The sequence below is a fragment of the Cornus florida genome, unplaced genomic scaffold, assembly GCF_030987335.1.
Source record: "Cornus florida cultivar Cherokee Brave unplaced genomic scaffold, ASM3098733v1 CherokeeBrave_3.0.0_Hap2_Chr02, whole genome shotgun sequence".
NCBI classification, from domain to species: Eukaryota; Viridiplantae; Streptophyta; class Magnoliopsida; order Cornales; family Cornaceae; genus Cornus; species Cornus florida.
In genome coordinates this window covers 5207792-5228768 of record NW_026775572.1, presented here as the reverse complement: position 1 = coordinate 5228768, position 20977 = coordinate 5207792, and the positions used below count along the sequence as shown (strand labels likewise).

General features: G+C 32.6%; 2 protein-coding genes across 5 annotated transcripts; one reads left to right on the top strand and one right to left on the bottom strand.

Annotated features, from left to right (window-relative positions):
- The first annotated feature begins 306 nt into the window (after positions 1 to 306).
- LOC132293263 (NAC domain-containing protein 90-like) lies at positions 307 to 2574 on the top strand. 2 transcript variants are annotated; one of them, XR_009477806.1, is made up of 4 exons: positions 307 to 759; positions 1065 to 1354; positions 1966 to 2205; positions 2349 to 2574. XR_009477806.1 is itself a non-coding variant. In XM_059790658.1 (3 exons), the coding sequence occupies exons 1-3, from the start codon at positions 597 to 599 to the stop codon at positions 2128 to 2130; spliced, it is 618 nt and encodes a 205-aa protein (XP_059646641.1). In that variant the 5' UTR covers positions 307 to 596; the 3' UTR covers positions 2131 to 2574. The 2 variants fall into 2 exon arrangements, 1 of the variants encoding a protein (XP_059646641.1); XM_059790658.1 differs by having other exon boundaries at positions 1966 to 2574.
- A 4356-nt stretch (positions 2575 to 6930) lies between these two features.
- Positions 6931 to 17344, bottom strand: LOC132293264 (vacuolar protein sorting-associated protein 55 homolog). Of its 3 annotated transcripts, none has more exons than XM_059790659.1 (5): positions 17213 to 17344; positions 12607 to 12658; positions 11104 to 11143; positions 10927 to 11027; positions 6931 to 7314 (listed from the first exon to the last, which is right to left on the bottom strand). In XM_059790659.1, exons 1-5 carry the CDS (start codon positions 17229 to 17231, stop codon positions 7131 to 7133), a joined length of 396 nt encoding a protein of 131 aa, XP_059646642.1. In that variant the 5' UTR covers positions 17232 to 17344; the 3' UTR covers positions 6931 to 7130. The 3 variants fall into 3 exon arrangements, with proteins under 3 accessions (XP_059646642.1, XP_059646645.1, XP_059646643.1); XM_059790662.1 differs by having other exon boundaries at positions 10927 to 11011; positions 17213 to 17325; XM_059790660.1 differs by lacking the exon at positions 17213 to 17344 and adding an exon at positions 12741 to 12759 and having other exon boundaries at positions 10927 to 11011.
- Between the last annotated feature and the right edge of the window lie 3633 nt (positions 17345 to 20977).

Here is a 20977-nt window from a genome sequence, read left to right as displayed (position 1 = left end):
AGACCTAAAAATCAAGAGAGATTTTATCCATTTATTAAAAAATTAAAATTTTATTCTTATCTAATACATTCAAGAATCAAACACATGTTAATCTTTTTAATCGTTTTTTCTTCATATAACTAACTATAATAATTATCAAATCTAATAATTTAATCGAAAATGTTAGTAAAGAAATTTCTACTAATCAAAATTTTGACTTTATTCAATACATTTAATAATTAAATTTTTTTTTTTCAAATAGTAATATCGGTGCATGCAAAATTTATATAACAGATGGACTGATTCCACAAGCACCATGTAGGGTAATATGGTACGTGATATAGTACGTGGACACAGATACATTTCCTCAGCACCGCGTGGAAGTTTCCTGGCAACCTCAGTGTCAAGTTTTTCTCTCATTTCACTCGGTTTTCTTTCTTCGTTTTTTTTGTTTTTTTTTTTCCCTATTTCACACATTAAACCCTCCTCTTTATAAATAGGGGAAACCAAGCCATACGTGAAATGAACCAAACACAGATAGATAGATTGCAGAGGGAGAGGGAGAGAGAGAGAGAGGAGTAGTTTTAGTGTGAAAATTAAAAGAGAGAGAGGTTTCAATGGAGTCAATGGACTATCTGCCACCAGGTTTTAGGTTTTACCCAACCGAAGAAGAACTGGTTTCCTTCTATCTGCATACCAAGTTAGAAGGGACCAGACCAGACCTGGACCTGGTTATGCCTGTCATCGATATTTATGAGTTCAATCCATGGGACCTCCCTCGTTAGTATTCTCATTCATTATTTTTCTTTCTCATCATCATATACACGTATATACACGCTCTCCTCTACGCTATGCAACCAAATTAATGAGAAAAATTAATCTCAGAATATGAAATCCTGAGATTAATTTTTCTTTCTATTAATTCATATTATTGAATATTGAAGCTTAAGATTGGGAAAAAAAAAAAAAAAAGACGCAAATAATATGAGTACAAGGACTAGAATTAAATAGATGTGATGAAATTAGCTAATATATATATATATATATATATAAGTTTTGATATAGTATATATTTGTTTGTGGAAGAATTTGCAGGAACGTTGACTCGTGGAGACCATGAACAGTGGTTTTTCTTTAATCCGATTCAAGCGAAAGAGGCGCATGGAGGAAGACCGAACCGGCTCACCACTTGTGGTTACTGGAAAGCAACTGGCTCGCCCGGTCATGTCTACTCTTCTCAAAACCGAGTTATTGGTATGAAGAGAACCATGGTTTTCTACCAAGGAAGAGCTCCAACTGGAACAAAAACTGAATGGAAGATGAATGAGTATAAAGCCATTCAAGAAGAAGCTTCCTCATCTACTACAATTCCAAGGGTAAGATCGACTTATACACCATATATATATATATTTAGAACCTATATGTATTCTGTACCTTATGTATCTAAAAGTACTCTCTCTTTTATCTCTCAAAGTGGAGGTTGAGGTTCAAATTTTTCATGGAAATAAAATTAATGTGTGAGTTATAACTTATTTGTTAGGACCAAAAAAGAAATTAATTAGATTATTTTATATTTCAGCGTTAAAAATTGATTTCCTTTTACATACATGTTTTCATTTAGGATCTTTTGTAATACAAAGTTCTAAATAGAGGATTTGAAAACTATATCATGAATTATGAATAGAACAAAAAGAGTTCAAGTTTTTAAAAAGCTGGTACTTCAAGGCCAACATGTGATGATAAAATTTTGTTTTAAATTAACCCTAATATATACATATATATATTGCATGTACGTATTCTCTATTCACCGTAAGTCCAAAACTAGGCCTCATATCTGCAAGCACATGCACACACATATTAGCTAGGTAAGATCACACTTCACAAAAATGATATCGATGAGAATTACAAGAAGCAATATAAAATGCAATCACAAATTTTTATCTTATATATTGTTTTGTTTTTGATATATCCTCTTGTGTTTATGCAGTTGAGACAAGAATTTAGTTTGTGCCGAGTGTATATCAAATCAAAATGTCTGCGATCATTTGACAGACGACCACCAGCAGAGGTGCTGATGGTGAGGCAACGGCAGTTCAGCAAGTTAACTGTGGTAATCATGACGGAGCAGCAGCATCTGGTCATCAGAATCTAAATCCAATTATGATGGATGGAACAAGCTCACCACAAAGTTCATCCTCAGACGACCTACCTATTAATCCTTCTCAAGGTACGGATAATGATTTCTTGGATATAGCTCTTGAGAGCTCATCCTCAGGAGACCAAACTAATATTTCTCAAACTCGGGAAAGTATTCGGAATTTGGATGTGGCTAATGGCAATGGAGCTAATCCTTCTGAAACTACTACGCAGGGTGGTCACAACTTGGATGTGGCCAATGGCAATGGAGCTAATCCTTCTCATACCACGACAACAGCTGACAACTTAGACATGGATAATGGCAATGGTGGCATGTGGGATTGGGAACGAGTGAATTGGTTTTAAGAGAAGGATCATAAATCAGAAATGGGAGTCCACAAGGTTTTAACCTGCAAGAAAATAAATATGGTAGTGTTTTTTTTTTTTTTTGTTAAATAAAGTAGTTACCTATGTAAGTTAAAAATAAAGTAGTTATCAATGGAGAGAAGCCAAGAATCCTACTGACATGGAAAATGTACGAGCATGAAGTTTTGTAAATTATCCTGTACTATCTATCTATATATATATATATATAGATATATATATATATATTTGTGAAATTTAGTTCTTTGTTCTTCTTATTCTTCTTCTTCTCTTGCCATTTGTTGTTGAAAATAGATAAAGGATTTAGATTAGCATAAATTTTGCTCATGAATAAGCTTTGGCATTTGGTTGGCATCAATTTTACATAACATAAATCTTGAAAGTTCACAAGGTCTTTAATTACAAGATATTTTACATTGTCTGCTTATCTAATAATTAATTTTACTACAACTCACATTATTTTTAAAAGCTTTGGACCAGAAGATTGAAGAGTCTTTAATCAAATTATTTAATCGGTTGTTAAAGAACATCCAGGAAGAGTTCCGAATTCTAATAGATTATTGAAACCTCTAGTCGAGTCGAGGTCAACTCTGAATAACCATTTCTGTTGTAAGGGTAATTTAATTTCTGTTTCTATGTATATTTATGATGACAAAATGAGATAGAAATGACTCCTGCTATTTCTTGAGACAACTAACATAGTAACAAATAAATATAAAACAATCCCAGTAACATTACCATTTTTACCCCAAAAAAAAATATTATTAACTAGCTCCACTGTTTCTAATGAATAATAGTAGCTTTCATCTACTCGGTTGAACAAAGTATGGCTGATATGTTTTAACTTATAATTTTATATATACAAGTAGGGAACAATATTGAGAATTTCAACTGAATTAATTTTTTGCAATGTAAAACAATGGAACACCTAATCTCGATCAATTATATAAACTTGAAGAAAAAGAGTCATATGTTTCAGGTGATTTTTTTTTTTTTCTTGGATAATAAAAAAATAAAAGTTGAACCTTTAATCACACCCTTACCCATATATGATGCGAGTACAACTCTAATCATCTGTAACTATACAAATAATTAGGTAGTTTATGCAAAGTAATCACACTAATGAGTACTACAATATTTATATATGGTTATTAATTGATGCTATTTGCAAGAAATTATAAAATAGCTTGTTGTAATTGAAAACTGTTTGTACTCTGCAAAAGAGTGATTTGAGAGAGTATATAATTAACGTGCCCTTTCTTATTTATAACACATGAAAGTTAACCAGCTAGCTTCCACAAAAGTTATATTAGTAGAACCGAACGCTTCTACCGAAATAAACATCGAATCTTACGTGGCTTTGTCTACGTCAAATAAATAAATATTTCTTTATCCTCGCTCCTTTTTCAAGATCACCCACTTTTTTCTATTCATAAATCTTCCAAGAATAAATCTTTCCAATTTCAGATGAAAAATATGTAGATTTTTTTTTTTTTGTAAGTAATTTATCCACACAAGAGTTATCATTAACCCAGAAAAGAGAAACGGATGAATCTTCTCAAAATTTCTATTTGATTTTTATGGATACAAAATCTGAAAGAGAGAAACAACTGTTGTAGCTTTTATTTTCTTTTTCTTTTTCTTTTTCTTTTTCTTTTTTGTTCTGTTTTGGTTTTGTGTTTCTGTATTTGCAAAACATGAAGAAATTTAATTTTTTTTATTTTATCTTTAATTTTACGAAATCAAAAAGGGAGAGAAAACCAAAATCAAAGATAAAGAAAATAATCTGACGTAGCTGAGTCACGTTAAATTCGACTTTTTATTCCGTTGTTTGGTTCGGTTCTCTTATCATTTTCCTTAGTAGAAAGATAAATTTTCAAATTAAAACCAAATGGATATATAACATTTTAGAAATTAAAATTGAAATATATGTCCAAGAAAATATATAAAACAATCGTGGCAACAAGTTTCGCGTATTTTCTTACGGTTTGTCAAGTCTTTTTACTAAACATTTCTTAGAAGTTTTCTAGGCATTTCCTACGTTGCAATCTTTAACTTTTGGCACGATTGTTTCCGTAAAAAAAAAAATCTTTTACTTTTGGCCTTATTGAATAAGACAAAATGCCCTTGGAACATGATTGGATCAAACACGTCTTCAATTGAAACCAAACCACTTTCACATGGTTTGGTACTGTGACTCAAATGATGAACGACCAAGAGACGAACTTACTTTGGTTCAAATGATACACATTTCATGTCCATTTCATTTTTTAGTTACATGAGAAATGTCAAGTAATCAAGTATTGGATCCACCTCATATATTTGTATAATAATTTTTTTTGGTAAGTAAGATTTAATTATTTCATGATATCAAATTTGCTTTATATCAACACAATGAAGTTTTTTTTTAAAGAGAATAAAAAGATTAAAAAAAATAAAAATTGCCCCCTAACTCTTCTGAGTTTTGACTCTTGCAATGTTGATTATCAATTCTGACAAGTGGATTCCAAGAAAAATTAAAAAAAGCAACTGTGTGAGAAGTAAGATATGTTCACCATGAAAGCCAATACAGGCTAGTTCTTTTTTAATTCTCTAGCGCTGGTTACATAAATTAAGTAATAGAAAATCTGACTTATAATACAAACTAATATATTTTCTCACATCCACTGACTAAGATAGTTTGTAATGTTTACAAAATTTATTCTGGTCTTCGCAGAAATTTGACAGAAAAATAGAACAGATTATATATATATATATATATATATATATATATATATTATAAATAGATTTATATAATACGGAGTACACGCTAGTTTGTAGTACTAGGTCAGTTTAAAATGTGTTAGCCTTTACGATTAAAATGCATGCATAGAAAATTGACCTTCAAGAGTCAATTTGTGCAAATTGCTGATTGTTAATAATGTTTTGTTTCTGATATAAAAAAAAAAATAGTAATAAATAATAATAATAATAATAATAATAATAATAATAATGTTGTGTTTGGAAGTACTAAATTAACGTTTGAAAATTAGATTTCAACAAAAAATAGTTAAAAATTTCAACTAATTTATGCTCTAAGACGCCATTCAGCACTACCAATAATAATATAAGAGTTTTTTGTTTTATACATTATACCTTTCCTTTTTTTTTCTTTTTTCTTTTTAAATGCCGGACCCTGTCGCACCACAAGGCGCTATTTGCGAGTTGGGTTGTTTGGGAATGCAGCCCAAATCGGGCGGTAAATTCCGTCCAAGGCTAAATACGGACAAGAGACCAATAGCAAACAAGTACCGTGAAGGAAAGATGAAAAGGACTTTGAAAAAAAGAAATGATAAGAATCCAACTCCTAACTCGTTAAATCATCTACTAATTATAGCTTCTTCTTTTTCGGAAAATTACTAATTATAGCTTTCATTTCTGTGATGGTTTCAATGATGTAATGTGATAAACCTCCTTTGTTAATGGTAATTCTTACATAAACCAACTTGCCATTAATTAAAAGATCCGAATCAACACTGTAGATATATTATGGGCTTATTTGATTCAGTTTTAAAAAAACATTTCTCACCAACTCAGAAAACTATTTTCTTAGAAGCATAAAAGATTGAAAACAAATAAATTTTCATTTTAAACTAAATTTTCAAAAATTGCTAACCAAGTAAATTTTTGTACAGTTTTTTTTATTTTGAGTTCTCATAATAAAAAAACTGTTTTAAAAAAACTGAACCAAACATGCCCTTGACACTATAAGCATGGCCGAGCTGGGATAATAAATGAGAAGGTCCTGCACCAAAAATCATAAAAATTATGTTAGGAAGATCCACTTCAACCAATATTCTGTCCCGAGGCACAACTAGTGTTCCTGGAGGAACACTAATTTCTTTTTATTTTAATTTTCTTTCAGATTTACAAAAGTGATGTGCTAAACACACGTTAGAACCTAATACATAAAAACACACTACATTCTTGCAACAAATATGATGATGGAGAGAGAAGTGAGACCCGATCTGCATAAGAGCTCATGAATTAGACAATGGCACGGGAAGATAAGATCCAATGTACCAAACAATAAAGCCACAAGGTCTGCGTTTCACTTATAACAAGGACAGCAGCAATAACAAAAATAATGGAGCACATGTAGAGAAAATTAAAATCTCTTATTATCATATATCATATAGAATCTATTTACCAATACTACTAATGTATGGTAAACATCAATACTTATGGCATCTATAAGATCAATGGTAAAATAATCAAAACCCTAGCAAGAAAATTATATGATTTCCCCTGGATAGCCATGCTACCACCTACCAGATTGTTCCCAGTCAAACAACCATTGCATGTCATTGTACGTGTTTACAAATGAAATTAGAACTTCAACTTGTGAAACAAAAAGATGCAAGTAATACATGACTTTTGTCTTCCAAAGATGTACATGAGAAAATATATATTAATATATATTTTTTGGGTAAATTACATGAAAGAGATTATAGTTTTGAATAGTGTGAAATTCGCCATTTTTTCTCCTGTCCAGTTAAGCTATTAAATATATTTTACATTTGATCTGTTAGAAACAATCCCAACAATCATGCGCAACTTACAGAAGTCTCACTTTGACATGTTTAAGATTCATCACCAATCATCTTCAAGGCTAGCACGATGAAAACACAAAACAGTGCAGACAAATATGAAAAAGGAGGTAAATTCGATTAACATAGCTCCTGTCCCAATCAAATCTGCATGCCTGAGTATAATAGGAATGGCTAAGCTCCCAACCGCTGATGCCCCTGTTAAGAACTTAGCAGCATCTATCCAGCTGCAATAATTCAAAAAGAAAAATAAATAAATTTTTTTTTTTTTGAAGGAACAGAAACAGGAAACAGGAAGAACCTGTCAATGTGATTGCCACTAAGAAAGCACAAATGTTACTAAGAGTGGGCAATCAGAAGATTAAATATATATATAATAAACCTGTCATGTGATTGCCGTTAAGAAATCACAACTTCTAGTTAGAGTGGGCGATCAGAAAATTAAATGGTAAAGACCAATGTTACATAGAAGCAGGTAAATGTTTTGGGTAAGGTACGTGTCTAGGCATTGATTTGATCAGATGCCCATATTTGGACATGCTTCTTGCAAATGTGTTAAAAATGGTTATGCTAGACTCATCTGTACAACACTAATGTCGTTTTCTTTTGAATAGAAATACTTCCAAACATTTCCAAGCGCCATGCATCATAGAGGAAAACATGTATGCAGCACACTGGCCGGGGGGTGAACCTGTAAATTAGCAACCAGCACGTTAACAACCACCTCATTACCCGAGGAAAAAGGAAATCTCATCAGTTACCTAGTAGACGTGTATTGCTCTTGGTTCGTATAATCCCAGCGACAAAAGGAGTGGGGAAGGAGTTACAAGGAGTAAGCTGATAGTCATTATTTAGTGCTTGTCCCACCTAGGCATTATGATAGGGAAAGACTCAAGACAATCTAACCATAAGCATTATTTTGCATAGCAGATGATGGAGTATTTAAAGCCAAAATCTCTTATCAAATTATATATTCTATTTCAGATAGCCCAAGAATCAGCTAAGCTCCAAGGCATGGAAGAGTTGTAGGAGCAGATTATCCTAAGATACCATATGAAATGTCTAGTAAAATGGACACAGCCAAACCCATCATTACCAGCTATCCTCGTCACACAAGGGAACCTTCATTTCTGTCATTTGACCATGTTTACTCTATTTTTCTTAGTCTTATAAAATCTTGATTAAAATCTTTGATACCTCTTATCCACCAAAACCAAGCTCCACCACCATCACCAAAACCCAAATGAAACAACTTGCCTCCTATTCTTCCTTCGTCCCAAACGCCGTCCTCACTCCATCTGTGTCGCGTTTAGTCTACATGCAATAGACCTCTAAAATAATTTTTCAAAACATTTCGTGCCTTGTGTCTTTTATTTTCTATTTTGTTCTTCAGTGGGAATTATGGCAAGTATTACATTTACACCTGGGACATTTTTGATTATACATCAGCTGGGTGATCTAAAGAAGGGACTTGGATTCTCTCCAGCGCAAGAGAGGGTCCTGTACTCCATCAAAGGTGGAGAATGCATCATCGGGTGATAAGAGTGGAGCATTATAGGTGGGTCCCACCTCCAATCTCCACCCTTGGTGGAGTACAGGATCCTCTCCAGCATTGGAGAGGATTCTTACCCACAAGGAAAATGGAGTATTTTTATACAACAATTTCCATCTGAGTTGCTTCCGGTCACTAGTGAGCTGCTGTTGTTTGTTGTTTGAAACAATTAATATTTTCAAAATAATTGCCAGAATTGATCTTGAAAGAGCACCCTGGCTTTCTATTTCTTTCTATTTCTGTATTATAAAGAAAACGAGAAGCTGAGAAAGAAAGCTCCTCTTCTTTTTTTTCCCGGGTAATTAGAAAACCCTTCTTCACCACCAAGAGAACGGAGCCTTGCTATCTCAACGACTCCAAAAGGCCCCTCATCCCAGCAATTATTTGGTTCACAACCACAAAAAACTAACACTAATACAATTCATATTGTTATCTGCAACAAAACAAGAACATAAAAAGATAAAGGTTTCTGTTCTTTTATCTTCTTTTTTCTTCCGGGAAGTTCTTGAATAATGCTTTTTTTTTTTTTTTTGATAAGTAAGCTCTTGAATAATGCTATTGAGAGAGACCCCTCATGACAAGAGCCATGAGCTCTCCACATTTAACTAATGGATTGAAAGATGTATTAAATGATTCATTTGACTTCTCAAAAAATTGAATCAATCCAATGGTTAAATGTGGGAATATCATCGCTTTTGTCATGAGGGAGCCTTTTGATAGCATTACTCAGTTCTTTATCTTCTTGATAAAATAGTCTTAGTTTTTTTCCCCACCTTTTGTTTGAATATGTTTGTTTAATAATTATACAATGAGAACAAATAAGTATAAATGGAATTAAGGTTTTTATGACTATAAGTGCATTTTATATTGAATAAAATAATTGCTTAGTAGTTTTATACCCAGAGGGGGGAGAGATTATTTGGTGGGGTTTTAGATGTACTAGAATCATGTACTTGCTTCTGATTTTCATGCTTTAGCTGAAGAGGTTGATTGGAAAATGCAAAGGCCTCGAGCATGGTGAAAATTCGAAAAACAAGGAAAAGGACTCAACAGAATCAATTGGGGAAAGAAAATTATAGGAATGTAGAGAATTCATTCCGATTTCCCATGGTATCACAGAGTCAAAATAAAAAAATTCAATCATATTTAGGGAAGCATTCTCTAAGAAACCCATAATGACGATGATGATGGATCTCATCCTCATCCATGCCATATGAGGATGATATGCATTCAATGTTACCCTATTTTATTCACACATATATACGCATGTGCATAAATAAATGAATCAAATTTATGAGTTTATTCTCTACTGGTCTATTTTTTCGTTGTAATGTCACTCAGTGTTCAGGTACCCAACGAAGAACTAGCAAAAAATAAGAGCAAGAGATAGGTGGTGCCGCTGTCGCAATGCTCGGATGGTTGAAGGAGGTGATGATGACGACGATGACGTGGTTCATGATTTTTTTTTTTTTTTTTTTTTTTTTTTTTTAATTAGAGAAAAAAACGGAGAGAGGAGAAAAGGGTGGAACGCGAGTTTCAAAGGGGAGAGGCGAATGAGAAGATGTGGAGAATGGATATAGGGATAATATGGTCATTTCACGTTCATATACTTTTTCATCAAAATACTATGAACAAATGAAGGAAACTGACAATTCCCACTTAAATTTTAAGTGTAGTTAAAGCATGGCACAAGTGTGTGTATCATCGTGAACATAATATTCAATTAAAACAAATACAGTTCACAGTTTCAGTAGCAACCTATGGCTTCATTATGTGCATTTACACCAAAATTCAGCACAAGCATTGCCCAATTTATCTATTCATACATGGTAAGCACATTGAACCTGCTGAAATGCTCAAATCCATTTCTATGGTTCCAAGCTACAGCATGAGTGAAAATTTTATGCCATTTACAACCAAACATTTGAGACAAATCTGAAAAACATGGTTAAAAAAACCACAACTCATGTTTCTAGGGGAAAAAAAATTAAAAATATCAACCAAACATAGATTAGTATATTCAATCCATATGCATCCAATGAACATTTAAGACATGTTATCAAATACTATATGCAGGACAAACTGAAGGAGCTAGAAATAGAACCAAAGCACAACAAAGTTCTGGAATCAAACACAGACATGAACTGTCGGATAAATAAATAAAAGACCAAAGCAAATTTAAAATTGTTAAACCTTATTCATTTAAAATTATTCAGCTAATGCTTAGCAAGCTTCACTTTAAAAGTGCAGTACAATGTTCAAGGGATTGGCTAAAATAAATACTCACCCCCCACCATCGCGGCTGGTTAAGAAATGAGTAGACCCACCTCCAAAGAACATACAAGGCATCGGCACCAAAACATACATGAGAGCTGCAAGAACAAGTAACTTCAAAACATCAACCATTCAGATGCAACCATTATACTAAAAATTATGCCGAACAATTTGTGGTTCGCTCAGACACCTGATAACATTGGCCACCAGTTGTTGTACACTGCACAAGCCTGCAGCCAAAATCAGAAAAATACCTAATGAATGCACATACATACACAAACATCTGTATTCATACACAAGCATGAACACACGAATAACAAAGCAAAAAGTGAAACACAAAAGAAAATAAATAAATAAATAAAATAAAATAAAATGAATAAAGGCATAGTTTGACCACCATTCAGCCAGAGAAGTTTTGGCACATATAAAGCCCTCAAAACAACCACAAAAAGAAACTTGAATAAAACATTATGTTAGGGGTTATCAAATACTTTGCCTGTATTGTTCCTAGCGTTCTATCTTTATTCAGCCAATCTCAACCCGAAGGAAAGGGTAGGAGGGAAAGGAAAGGAAATGATATCATTTCTTTACTTCCAACCTCTGTCCAACATTCTACCATCAAACAAGAGCTATTAGACTAGCCATAATGGGCAGTTAAGAAGAAAAATATTGATGAGATGAATGTGTAACAAGCTAAGGCAAAAAATTAGAAATGCACACAATTGTGAGATAGACGAAGTAGCACAATTGAAGAGAAAATGAGAGAAAATTGATTAAGGTGGTTTGGCAATGTGTGGCAAAAAAATTTCACAAGTGAGGAAGTGTTGTAGTCTACATTAAGGGTAATGCTAGGGAAGGGGAGAACCAAGGCTAATATGGTTTGAGATTGTAAAAGGAAGACATGATAACATGTGCCTTAATTGAGGTTAAGGTCATAGTTTGTGCGAATGACACACAAAATTTGTATAACCTACTCAAATAGTTAGAAATAAGCTTCGTTGAGTATATACTTATGTTCAAAAATACAGGAGTTAAAATCATTTCAAATGAGATGAAGAAAATATATAGAAACAAAACATAGCAAAAGCATGAACAATTTACATCTACTACATGAGCTGTGCGGGATGAAAATAATATCTGCCTAAAGTTGTACTCTCCAAAGAAAAAAGGAGAGGGAGAGAGAGAGAGAGAGTACAACATGACTCCTACTTGAAACTTTAAAAATAGGACATAAAGAACCTAAAGACTTCTTTTCCTTTTCCGCATTCAATAGTATGAAGCACCAAATCTGCAAAATGGGTTAAGAAAACTAGGATATTTGGAAAGTTGTTGCCTTAAAGGTCTGAATGAATCAATCCAAGCTGATTTTTTTTCCTTTTCCTTTTCCTTTTCCTTTTCCTTTTTATTGGGCCTTTAGATAAGAGAACCGACCCAAGTGTTATACTATCGAATCTTCATTCATCTAAATTGGAATTCCTCCCAAGTTGAACATGAATTTGAACCAAACTCTAATTGCTTATTCAAGCTTGGTTCAAGTAGGTTCAGCAGAACTTGAGCAATTTTCATCCCTATGTTACGACGACATATGCTGTGTGTGAAACTAAGTTGTGAAAGATCAAATAAATTTTATTTTCAAAATTTCCAATGTGCAGAACCATCAGGCATATACAAAAATTATGACTACAAAACGTACCAAGATCTGTAGCAGAATGCTGGCTGAGAACATAAAAGCAAGTCCAGCAAGCCTGCATATTTTCAATGTTATGTCAAAAATTTCAATTGAACATACAACAAAAGCAAAAGGACATATTTAAATTTCCAACTTACACTGATTAAGACAAGAAAAACAACATTTAGCAGCCCCACGACCCCAAAGTACCAAAAGAGAAAACAATTAGTATGAGACGCAATAAAAAGGTCACAAAATAAAATATTTAATACATTACATGCCTAAAATCCAACAAAATGAAAGCTTTAAATCCAAAAATTAGGTAAACAGTCCATCACTCCCAAAACCTTGATTAACACGAAACACTCTAGGCAATGCCTTTTTTAACTCATTCTTCAAAGCATATGTGTTAACAAAAGGAAAAATAATGTAATGGCCTTCTGCCTTGGTCCTTATTTTGAAGATATAACCAGTTAATCCGAGGCAGCATAATTACCCTTCGAGAAGCAAATAGGCCAACAAAAGCATTCCAGTATATCAGAATGGAAATTAAGTTCCGGGATTCATTTTAAGAGGGATTGAATTGATGTAGGTATGTCAAGAGCTCCTTAATTTGCTGCATGCCTGCTGCTGACCTTAATGCATACTGCTGAGAGGAACTTGAAAAAATGTAAAATTACTTTTGACCTAATAGAGCTACTATAATTTCAGAGGAACAGCTGTGCTAATGGAACTTTAACGTAGTCATCGTCCCACAACAGGCAGTTGAGATTTGAGACTTCATTACTGTCATCATAAAAATCATGTTCTTTTTGAGACTACATTACTGTCATCATAAAAATCATGTTCTGATTTAGAAATCTGTTATAATTTCTAAACTTCATAAACTAGTGGATTCATGGTGTACATCTTTATTCTCAAGTGAAATCCAAATCTGTCTCCGCAGAAAAATTAACTTTTAAACTAGGTCCAATTGGTGAGACTTAAGGGAACCCCACACATTATTGGTTTTGGTTGGCACGTAAGAAACAGCAGAGGAAATCATAGGAGGAAACATACCCTACCAAGATAAATCCATAAATTACCATATATCTAATGGATATGTTTGGATTTACAAAAAAAAAAAACAAAACAAAACAAAAAAAATCAAATCGTGTCAAGCGTCAACAGTGGAAAGGAGGAGAGAATGGAGAAAGGGGGAAAAAAAAAAAAAGAGGGTGATGAAGATGGAGAAGCAAAAATATTTTGAAAATTATTATTATTATGGTTTTTCAATAGTCAAATCTCAAACTCCTCATTTTGATTTTCAAGAATTAACTTTCAAACTGCATTTAGATAAAATAAAATTAATAAAAAATGTGGAAATCTGCTACCCACAAGAAATGTACTTTAAAGAAAATGACCAACCCATTATGTGACGCTAATATAAATCAAGAAAGCAAAAAATCTCAAGTTTGGATTATACACACACATACATATGCGCATACTAAAGTTAGTTAGGTGTTGGGAAGGGCGAAGCAAACAAATGTACAGAATAAGAGAGATAAAATACAAGCTTATCAAAGTGGCAACTATTATTGCATACTGTCGGCTAGCACTGGCTAACAGAAAGAAGAAATCTTGAAGAAATCTTGAAGCAATTAAAAAAAAAAAAAGCAAAGATAGTAACAGAGACATAAAAACAAACTATACTCATGGGAGATTAATACGACAAGACTCTGCAATCTAGAAGACGAAAACTGCTGATAAATTTCAATATTAAACTTGCAAGCTGTTTGCTATAGATAATCACAACTTCGCTGACTAAGATCTTTCAACAATCAACGTGACTGCCAACCATCATATTTTAGATACACTCTCAGAAAATTAATGATAAAACACATAAGAATACCAGTTACTTCAATCCCAAAACTCATTACTTATTGCACTTCCTTTTGTCCTGTCAATGAAGTCCAATTTTTTTTTTTTTTTTTTTTTTTCGAGGAAGCCTAACAATACAAGCAAAACAATTGTGTGCCAATAACTGTATTGGCATTTCAAATTTGGTTTCTCGCATTACTTTTGGCATCAGTCTATGTAACTCCTGGTTCTCACCAATATTCCTAAAGATTTACAACTCTTATTCAAAGTTCAATTCAAGAAACCATAGTTGATGCATACTTGTATTTTACTATATGAATTCATTAGAATCAAATTCAATTTAAATTAGAAATTCAGAAATAAAGTCCGGCCTTGGACGACCTTAGACTTCTCAGTCACAACTAAAAAAAATAAGAACTATATTAATTTTAATGGGAGAAGAAGACCAACTTATCAAAAAAAAAAAGGGAGAAGAAGACCAGCTAGTCTTAATGGTGGTAAAGGTTACTAGGAGGTGTAATTAGCAATTGGAGAGATTGGTGGCAGAGTTAATAAAGTGTCAACAGCTGTGATGACTAGTTTTTTTAAATGTAAATGTAGATTCAGTAAAGCCCACTGCTGAGTAGGTGATAGTTTAATCTTGGAAGTGGTCATAAGGATCAAAAGAAAGTGGGACGGTGGGGGTGACCAGTCCACAAAATTGTGGTTATAAACATATGGTAATAGTGTGCCACAGACACAAGGTAATGGCAATAATAATTGATTGGTAGCATTGTCACGATACCGGAGGATGTAATAGCAAAAATGATATCAGGATGGTGGAGTGGTCTCCTCGGCAGTGCCAACAGTTTGCTGAATGCAAGGCGGTAACACGAGTGATGTTATAGATGGTAAGACGTTCAATGTGTGGTTCTGAATGCAGCAAACATGTGCTAGCTATGGTGGCGGAAGTAGTGAAATTAGATTCACCACTTGGTTGCAACGTCACAGTGCTTCCCAGGTACCAAGGATATTGAAGACATGGTCGCTAGGGCGGCAACTCGGGCTGGCCCAACCCGAGCCCAGCCCAAAGAATTTCAGGTTTGGGCTGTTTAAATTGCAATTCGGTTCGGACTTGAGTTGAAAAGTAAGAATCCAATTTCATTTCAGGCCAGGCTTGGGTTATTGTGACAGGCAACCCAAGCCCATTCCGAATTACAAAACCCGATGAACCAAACTATGAACCCGATTATATATAAATATTATATATATCATATATGTATATAGATTTATATTGGTTGCATATGATTGGTTATTTAGTGATTTCACTTGGTTGTAACATATATGACATTGAACTTATTAGCTTTTGATCCATTGGTTATTATGTCATGCCAATATCTTCTTCTTCTTCTTTTTCTCTTTTGAAGTTAAAGCAAACACACACACACACATATCCACATGTCCCTAGTGGGACTTGAACCCTCAACCTCATGAAAACGTTAAGGTTATTTCATTTGTTATTACAACAACCCAAATTCTACCTCAAAATAACAACCCAAGTAGAAAGCTCAAATTCAAGCAAGCTTAAAAAATTAAGGATGGGTTGGGCTCGAGTTGATGGTAGGGTTGGATTGGGTAAGGTTGAAGATTTCATAGCTTAGGTTTAGCCTCCAACCTGCCAAGCTGCACCCCTGGTGTTATTGACAAGAATGTAGAAGAAAAAAGGGATGAAAAACGTTGATTTTGCCGTTCAAACTCAAATGATATTCCTCATTTGCAACCTGTAAAATCATTTTTTTCAACTGAAACCCGATGGAATTAAGAATTAATGTTGAATTTTGTTTGTCCCTCGATGAGTTGCCAAAAAAATCCAAATATGAAACTGGAACTCTAAATGCAAACCCATTTATACCCCAATTTTTAAGAACAGTCACATAAAATGTTGGCCTGAATATAGCCAATATAAAAGTATATAAGTAACAAACAACCAGCTAAAAAAATAGAACTCACAAATTGGTATGAAAGGTTTGGAAAATGTCCAAAAATCGGTATGGACAACACAATAAACATATTGAAACAACTGCAGATAAGCAATCAAATGTTGACCATTAAGGATCAGTTCAAACCAGCACAACTTTTAATCTAAACCCACCAACCATACCATCTAACTTAAATTTATTTCCATTTCTGGCTAACAATTCTATAGATCTCTTATTGCAGAGCTGTTACCACTTACTTGGCACTTCACATATCATTTGTCACACTTATTTTCCAACAGCAGACTTCCAAACCCCAATTTAACGTAGGCACAGATATGTATACAAAAAAATGCAATAAACCCTATTGCAATGACCGCCCACTTCCTTCCCTGATTTGATAAATCTTTCCTACCTCAACCCAGTTCTAGTTTCTTGAGTCTAAGACAATGAGAATTCCATTACGTTGCGCTTAGAGGCATAAAATTGTCTTCTTGGAATTAAAAACTAAAAATAAATAAATAAATAAAAAGGTTCGAAACTTGAACTAAGCTTCCTCCTGTTCCAATTCCAATTCCAATTCCAAGTCCAACTCGAAGGAACCGATTCCATACAACGAAACATAAATTCAACATATTATACATAAAATATCAACGATTTGACCGTATAATTATACGGATACATCAGTTCATACGAATTGTAAGTTTGTGTTCTTTCGTTATCTTTTTAAACTTCAGTACAGGGATTGAAAGATGAGTTACTAAGTAATATGAGATCGAATTTTTAATCAAGGGAGAGAAAGAGAGATGTCGTACCTTCGATCGTCATCGCCATGTTTGCGAATCACAGCGGCAAAACGAGGTATGAAAAAATATATATATCGGAGAAACAAAGGGAAGGCTCGCCTCTGAATGGTCCAATATTGTGATCGTCAAAAAGAAAGACGGTGAAGAAGCAAAGAAAAACCGAGAGTTACCAAACCAAAAATAAAATAAAGGGGGTAAAATCACAAAAAAAATAATCAACCCTATGGGCTAACTTGATAAAATTTTATAATTTTATAGTTTAAGGGTGTTTTAATTTTTGTAGTTTTTTTTTTTTTTTTTTTTGGCACTAATTTAATAATAAAGGAGGGTTTTGTGATTTTACTTCTAAAATAAAATAAAAATTATGGTATTTACAATAAGAAATAGAGACACTGGGATTGGAGAGCAGATGTTAATATTGTAGATTGATGTATTTCAGTTCGCGTTCTAAAAAAAAAATATATGTGTTTTAGTTAAAAAGGCCTGAACTAACAAAGAATCTATGTCAAGCAAGCAACATCAAGGGCAATAAAATATGAAAAATATTGTATTTTTTTATATTTATAGAATAAAACAAAAGGATTTGCCAATAAAAGTGTTAATGCTACAACCAGTCAATAAATTGTTAAAACTTCCATAGAAGCCGGACTAAGACCTAGATAACAAAAAAGCACAGATACTTCTAGAGCGACATTCTCTTATCGAATACGTGTCATATTTTTTAAACGTATTCATAATTTTAAAATATATTTTATATTTTTAGCACGTATTGGATATTTTTCATATACTTTTTAAGTATTTCGACATTCATAACATATTTTTAACAAGTTTGAACATTAAAATGTAAATTTTTTAACAATAATAACATAATATAATTTGTTAAGAAAAAATTAAAATTTTATTAAGTGACGTTGAGGAATGTTTGTTTTATATGTTGTGAAATTTCTATGTTATATTATTGATTGTATTTAAATTCATACTCTTTTTTTAAAAAAATTACTAAATTTTAATTTTATATATATACAAAAGAAAATTAATAATTTTTTTATTGCCGTACTCATATCCTATTTTTTTAAATTTACCATATTATTGTATCCGTATTATATCGTGTCGTATTCATATCTATACTTTCTAAAAAATAAAAAAATAAAATAAAATAAAGCTTAACTTATAAAGCACCGTTCTGACTTTTAAACTTACCCAGCGAATTCACCGACGGTGAGTCGGCACTCGGCACATTGAAATTTCGTCAATCTCAGGGAATAAAGCTATATAAGAGTGTCCTAAGTGATTTTATTATTATTATCATTGTTTAAAAAAAAAAAGAAGTTTATTGATCTTAAACGCAAATGTAGTACGACTAAAACACAATCATCATCATATATCATTGAATTCGTAATAATATTTTGTGAGAATTATTTTTTAATTAAATAAAAAGAGAGTAATTCTAAACATATTTGTTCAGAGTGTGATAGAACACATTTACCTCTTTAACAGAATCTAATATAATTTGAATATGATTAGAATCGTATAAGTGGCTTTAGATATTTTATTAATCCGATCAACTTTCATATCTGATGCAATTTGCAAATTGAATAAAGTTGGGGAAAAAAAATGTCTTGTAGCCAAAGTCAATATTTAACTAATATTGTGAAAAAATAAAAATAAAAATAAAAAAATATTATAACCCATTGTTTATTGTGAATTTTAAATTATTATCCAAAAACGCTCATGAGAAAGAAAAAAAAAATATAAGAATTGGAAGTTTAATAAAGATGTGTCCTAACCAATATTCTATATTAGGAGGTCGTAGAAGAAACAAGTATTTTTTTTGAATAATTTCACGTACTCTTCAAAACGACAAATATCGCATAATTCGATTTTTTATAATGCGAAACTTGCATCTTCTGTTAGGACTATTTCTCCAGAATGTCCGTAGAGTTCTTTTCTACGAATTTTAACAAACTCTCGAAATATTCCTTCAAGGTCATTAAAATTGGTTAAGAGTGTTGATTTTTGCTCTTTCCTTTTCAAGGATTGATTATGTCTTAACCATCCTAAAGCGTCATCTTGGAGGGTTGCATCTATATAGTCAAGAAAGCGTTCTTTAGTCCAAGTGGCCTTATAATTAGTGATAAGAATTACAAGTGATTGTGCCCATTCATCAATGATTTTCAGTTGATCTTTAAATGGGAAATTTGAAAGATAGATAAGTACCATTTTGAGCAATTGGATTTTTGTTTAAATCATTTTTTCTAGGAAAGGATGGACTTGGTTGATCTATGTCCTCTACTTTGGTAGCCAGAAGAACTGTTTCTGCTGTTGGATAGTTTCCATAAAAGGATTCATCTAAGTTCGTTTCAGGTCTTCTTTTTTCACTAGATGAAGCTTCTTGTTGTGGTTCAGCTTGAATTTCTTCGTCTACAGATTCACATGTTTCTGAATAATCTTTTTCTTCTTCAAAGTCTGAATTATCAGTGAGAACGTTGATTTGTTCTTCTAATTCGTTATCGGATATTATGTTTGTATTTTAAAGAAATATCTCTGATTTGATTGATGATGTGGTTTCTTTCATCAATAGATAAGTTTGGTCAACATACATCTGTCTTGGACAATCAAGGAGATCTACGATGTTATTGTACTCTTTTTTATCGTAACTTCCTGATGGGGTATCATGAAGTACAAAAATGTCTTCAATTTCACAGTAAAGGTTTTTTTTACCTTTTTACTAGGAGAGGAAGTAGATGGTTTATCTACTTTAGAATTGGGTGGATCAGGTGGATATAAATCAAATAATTTTGAATTCTTTAATTTTTCTAAATCAATAATCATCTAGTCAATTTTGTTCTTTGATTCGGTACTGTTTGCCAGATCTATGGGCTGAGCAAGGGTTTTTACCTTGTCATTTATTATCTCAATAGCTTCTTGTATACAATCAAGAGAAGACTCTATATGAGTTCTTGATGTATTTAATTAAATTACTCTGGAATTTGTTATTCTGAAATTTCAAAGCGAACCATATGTGTATAGTTTAAGGAGTTTTTTTTCCCTACAATATTACAAATACAATCTATTGAGGTATCTCGGTTATGTGCCATTTATAAACTGTTAAAGGTTCGTAAGGTCGCTTAATGCTGTTCGGGTGCCTAAGACCAAAATTTCCTTTGAAGCCCATACGTCTCTCTGACTACGACAAAACAGGATATGGGCTTTGAACAAAAAATAAGCATATGCGATTTATAACAGCTAGAAATAAAAACACTTAAAATAAGATAATTGAAGTAGAAATAGTAATATTAAAACTTTATACAAACACTTACAATAGTCCAAGTTCGTCGACAAGGCTTTAATACCAATTACAAAACAAAACGGAAAATGAAAACTTATAGAGAGAAATTACAAAGAGGGAGAGAGAAAACTAGGAAACTTCCAATGCCTTATAGTTTACAAAACATCACATATATATATAAATTAAATAAAAGTAACTTTTACCGTTTGATGAATAGTAAAAGTATTTTTTACTATTCATAAATAGTAATAGAACTTACTTTTTAGTGTTCATGAATAGTTAACGAATATACTTTTTAACTGTTCATGAATTGTAAATTTGACATGACTTTTGGTCGCGTGCTGGATAAACGTACAGTCGTCTAGTAAAAAGTCTTTATCATTCTTCCAAGGGTGGAGTGCTGGCTGAACTTTGATTAAACTGATTTAGCCAATCAATACCGGTTTGCTTAACTCCCGTCATATTATCTTCTGGAATATCTATTT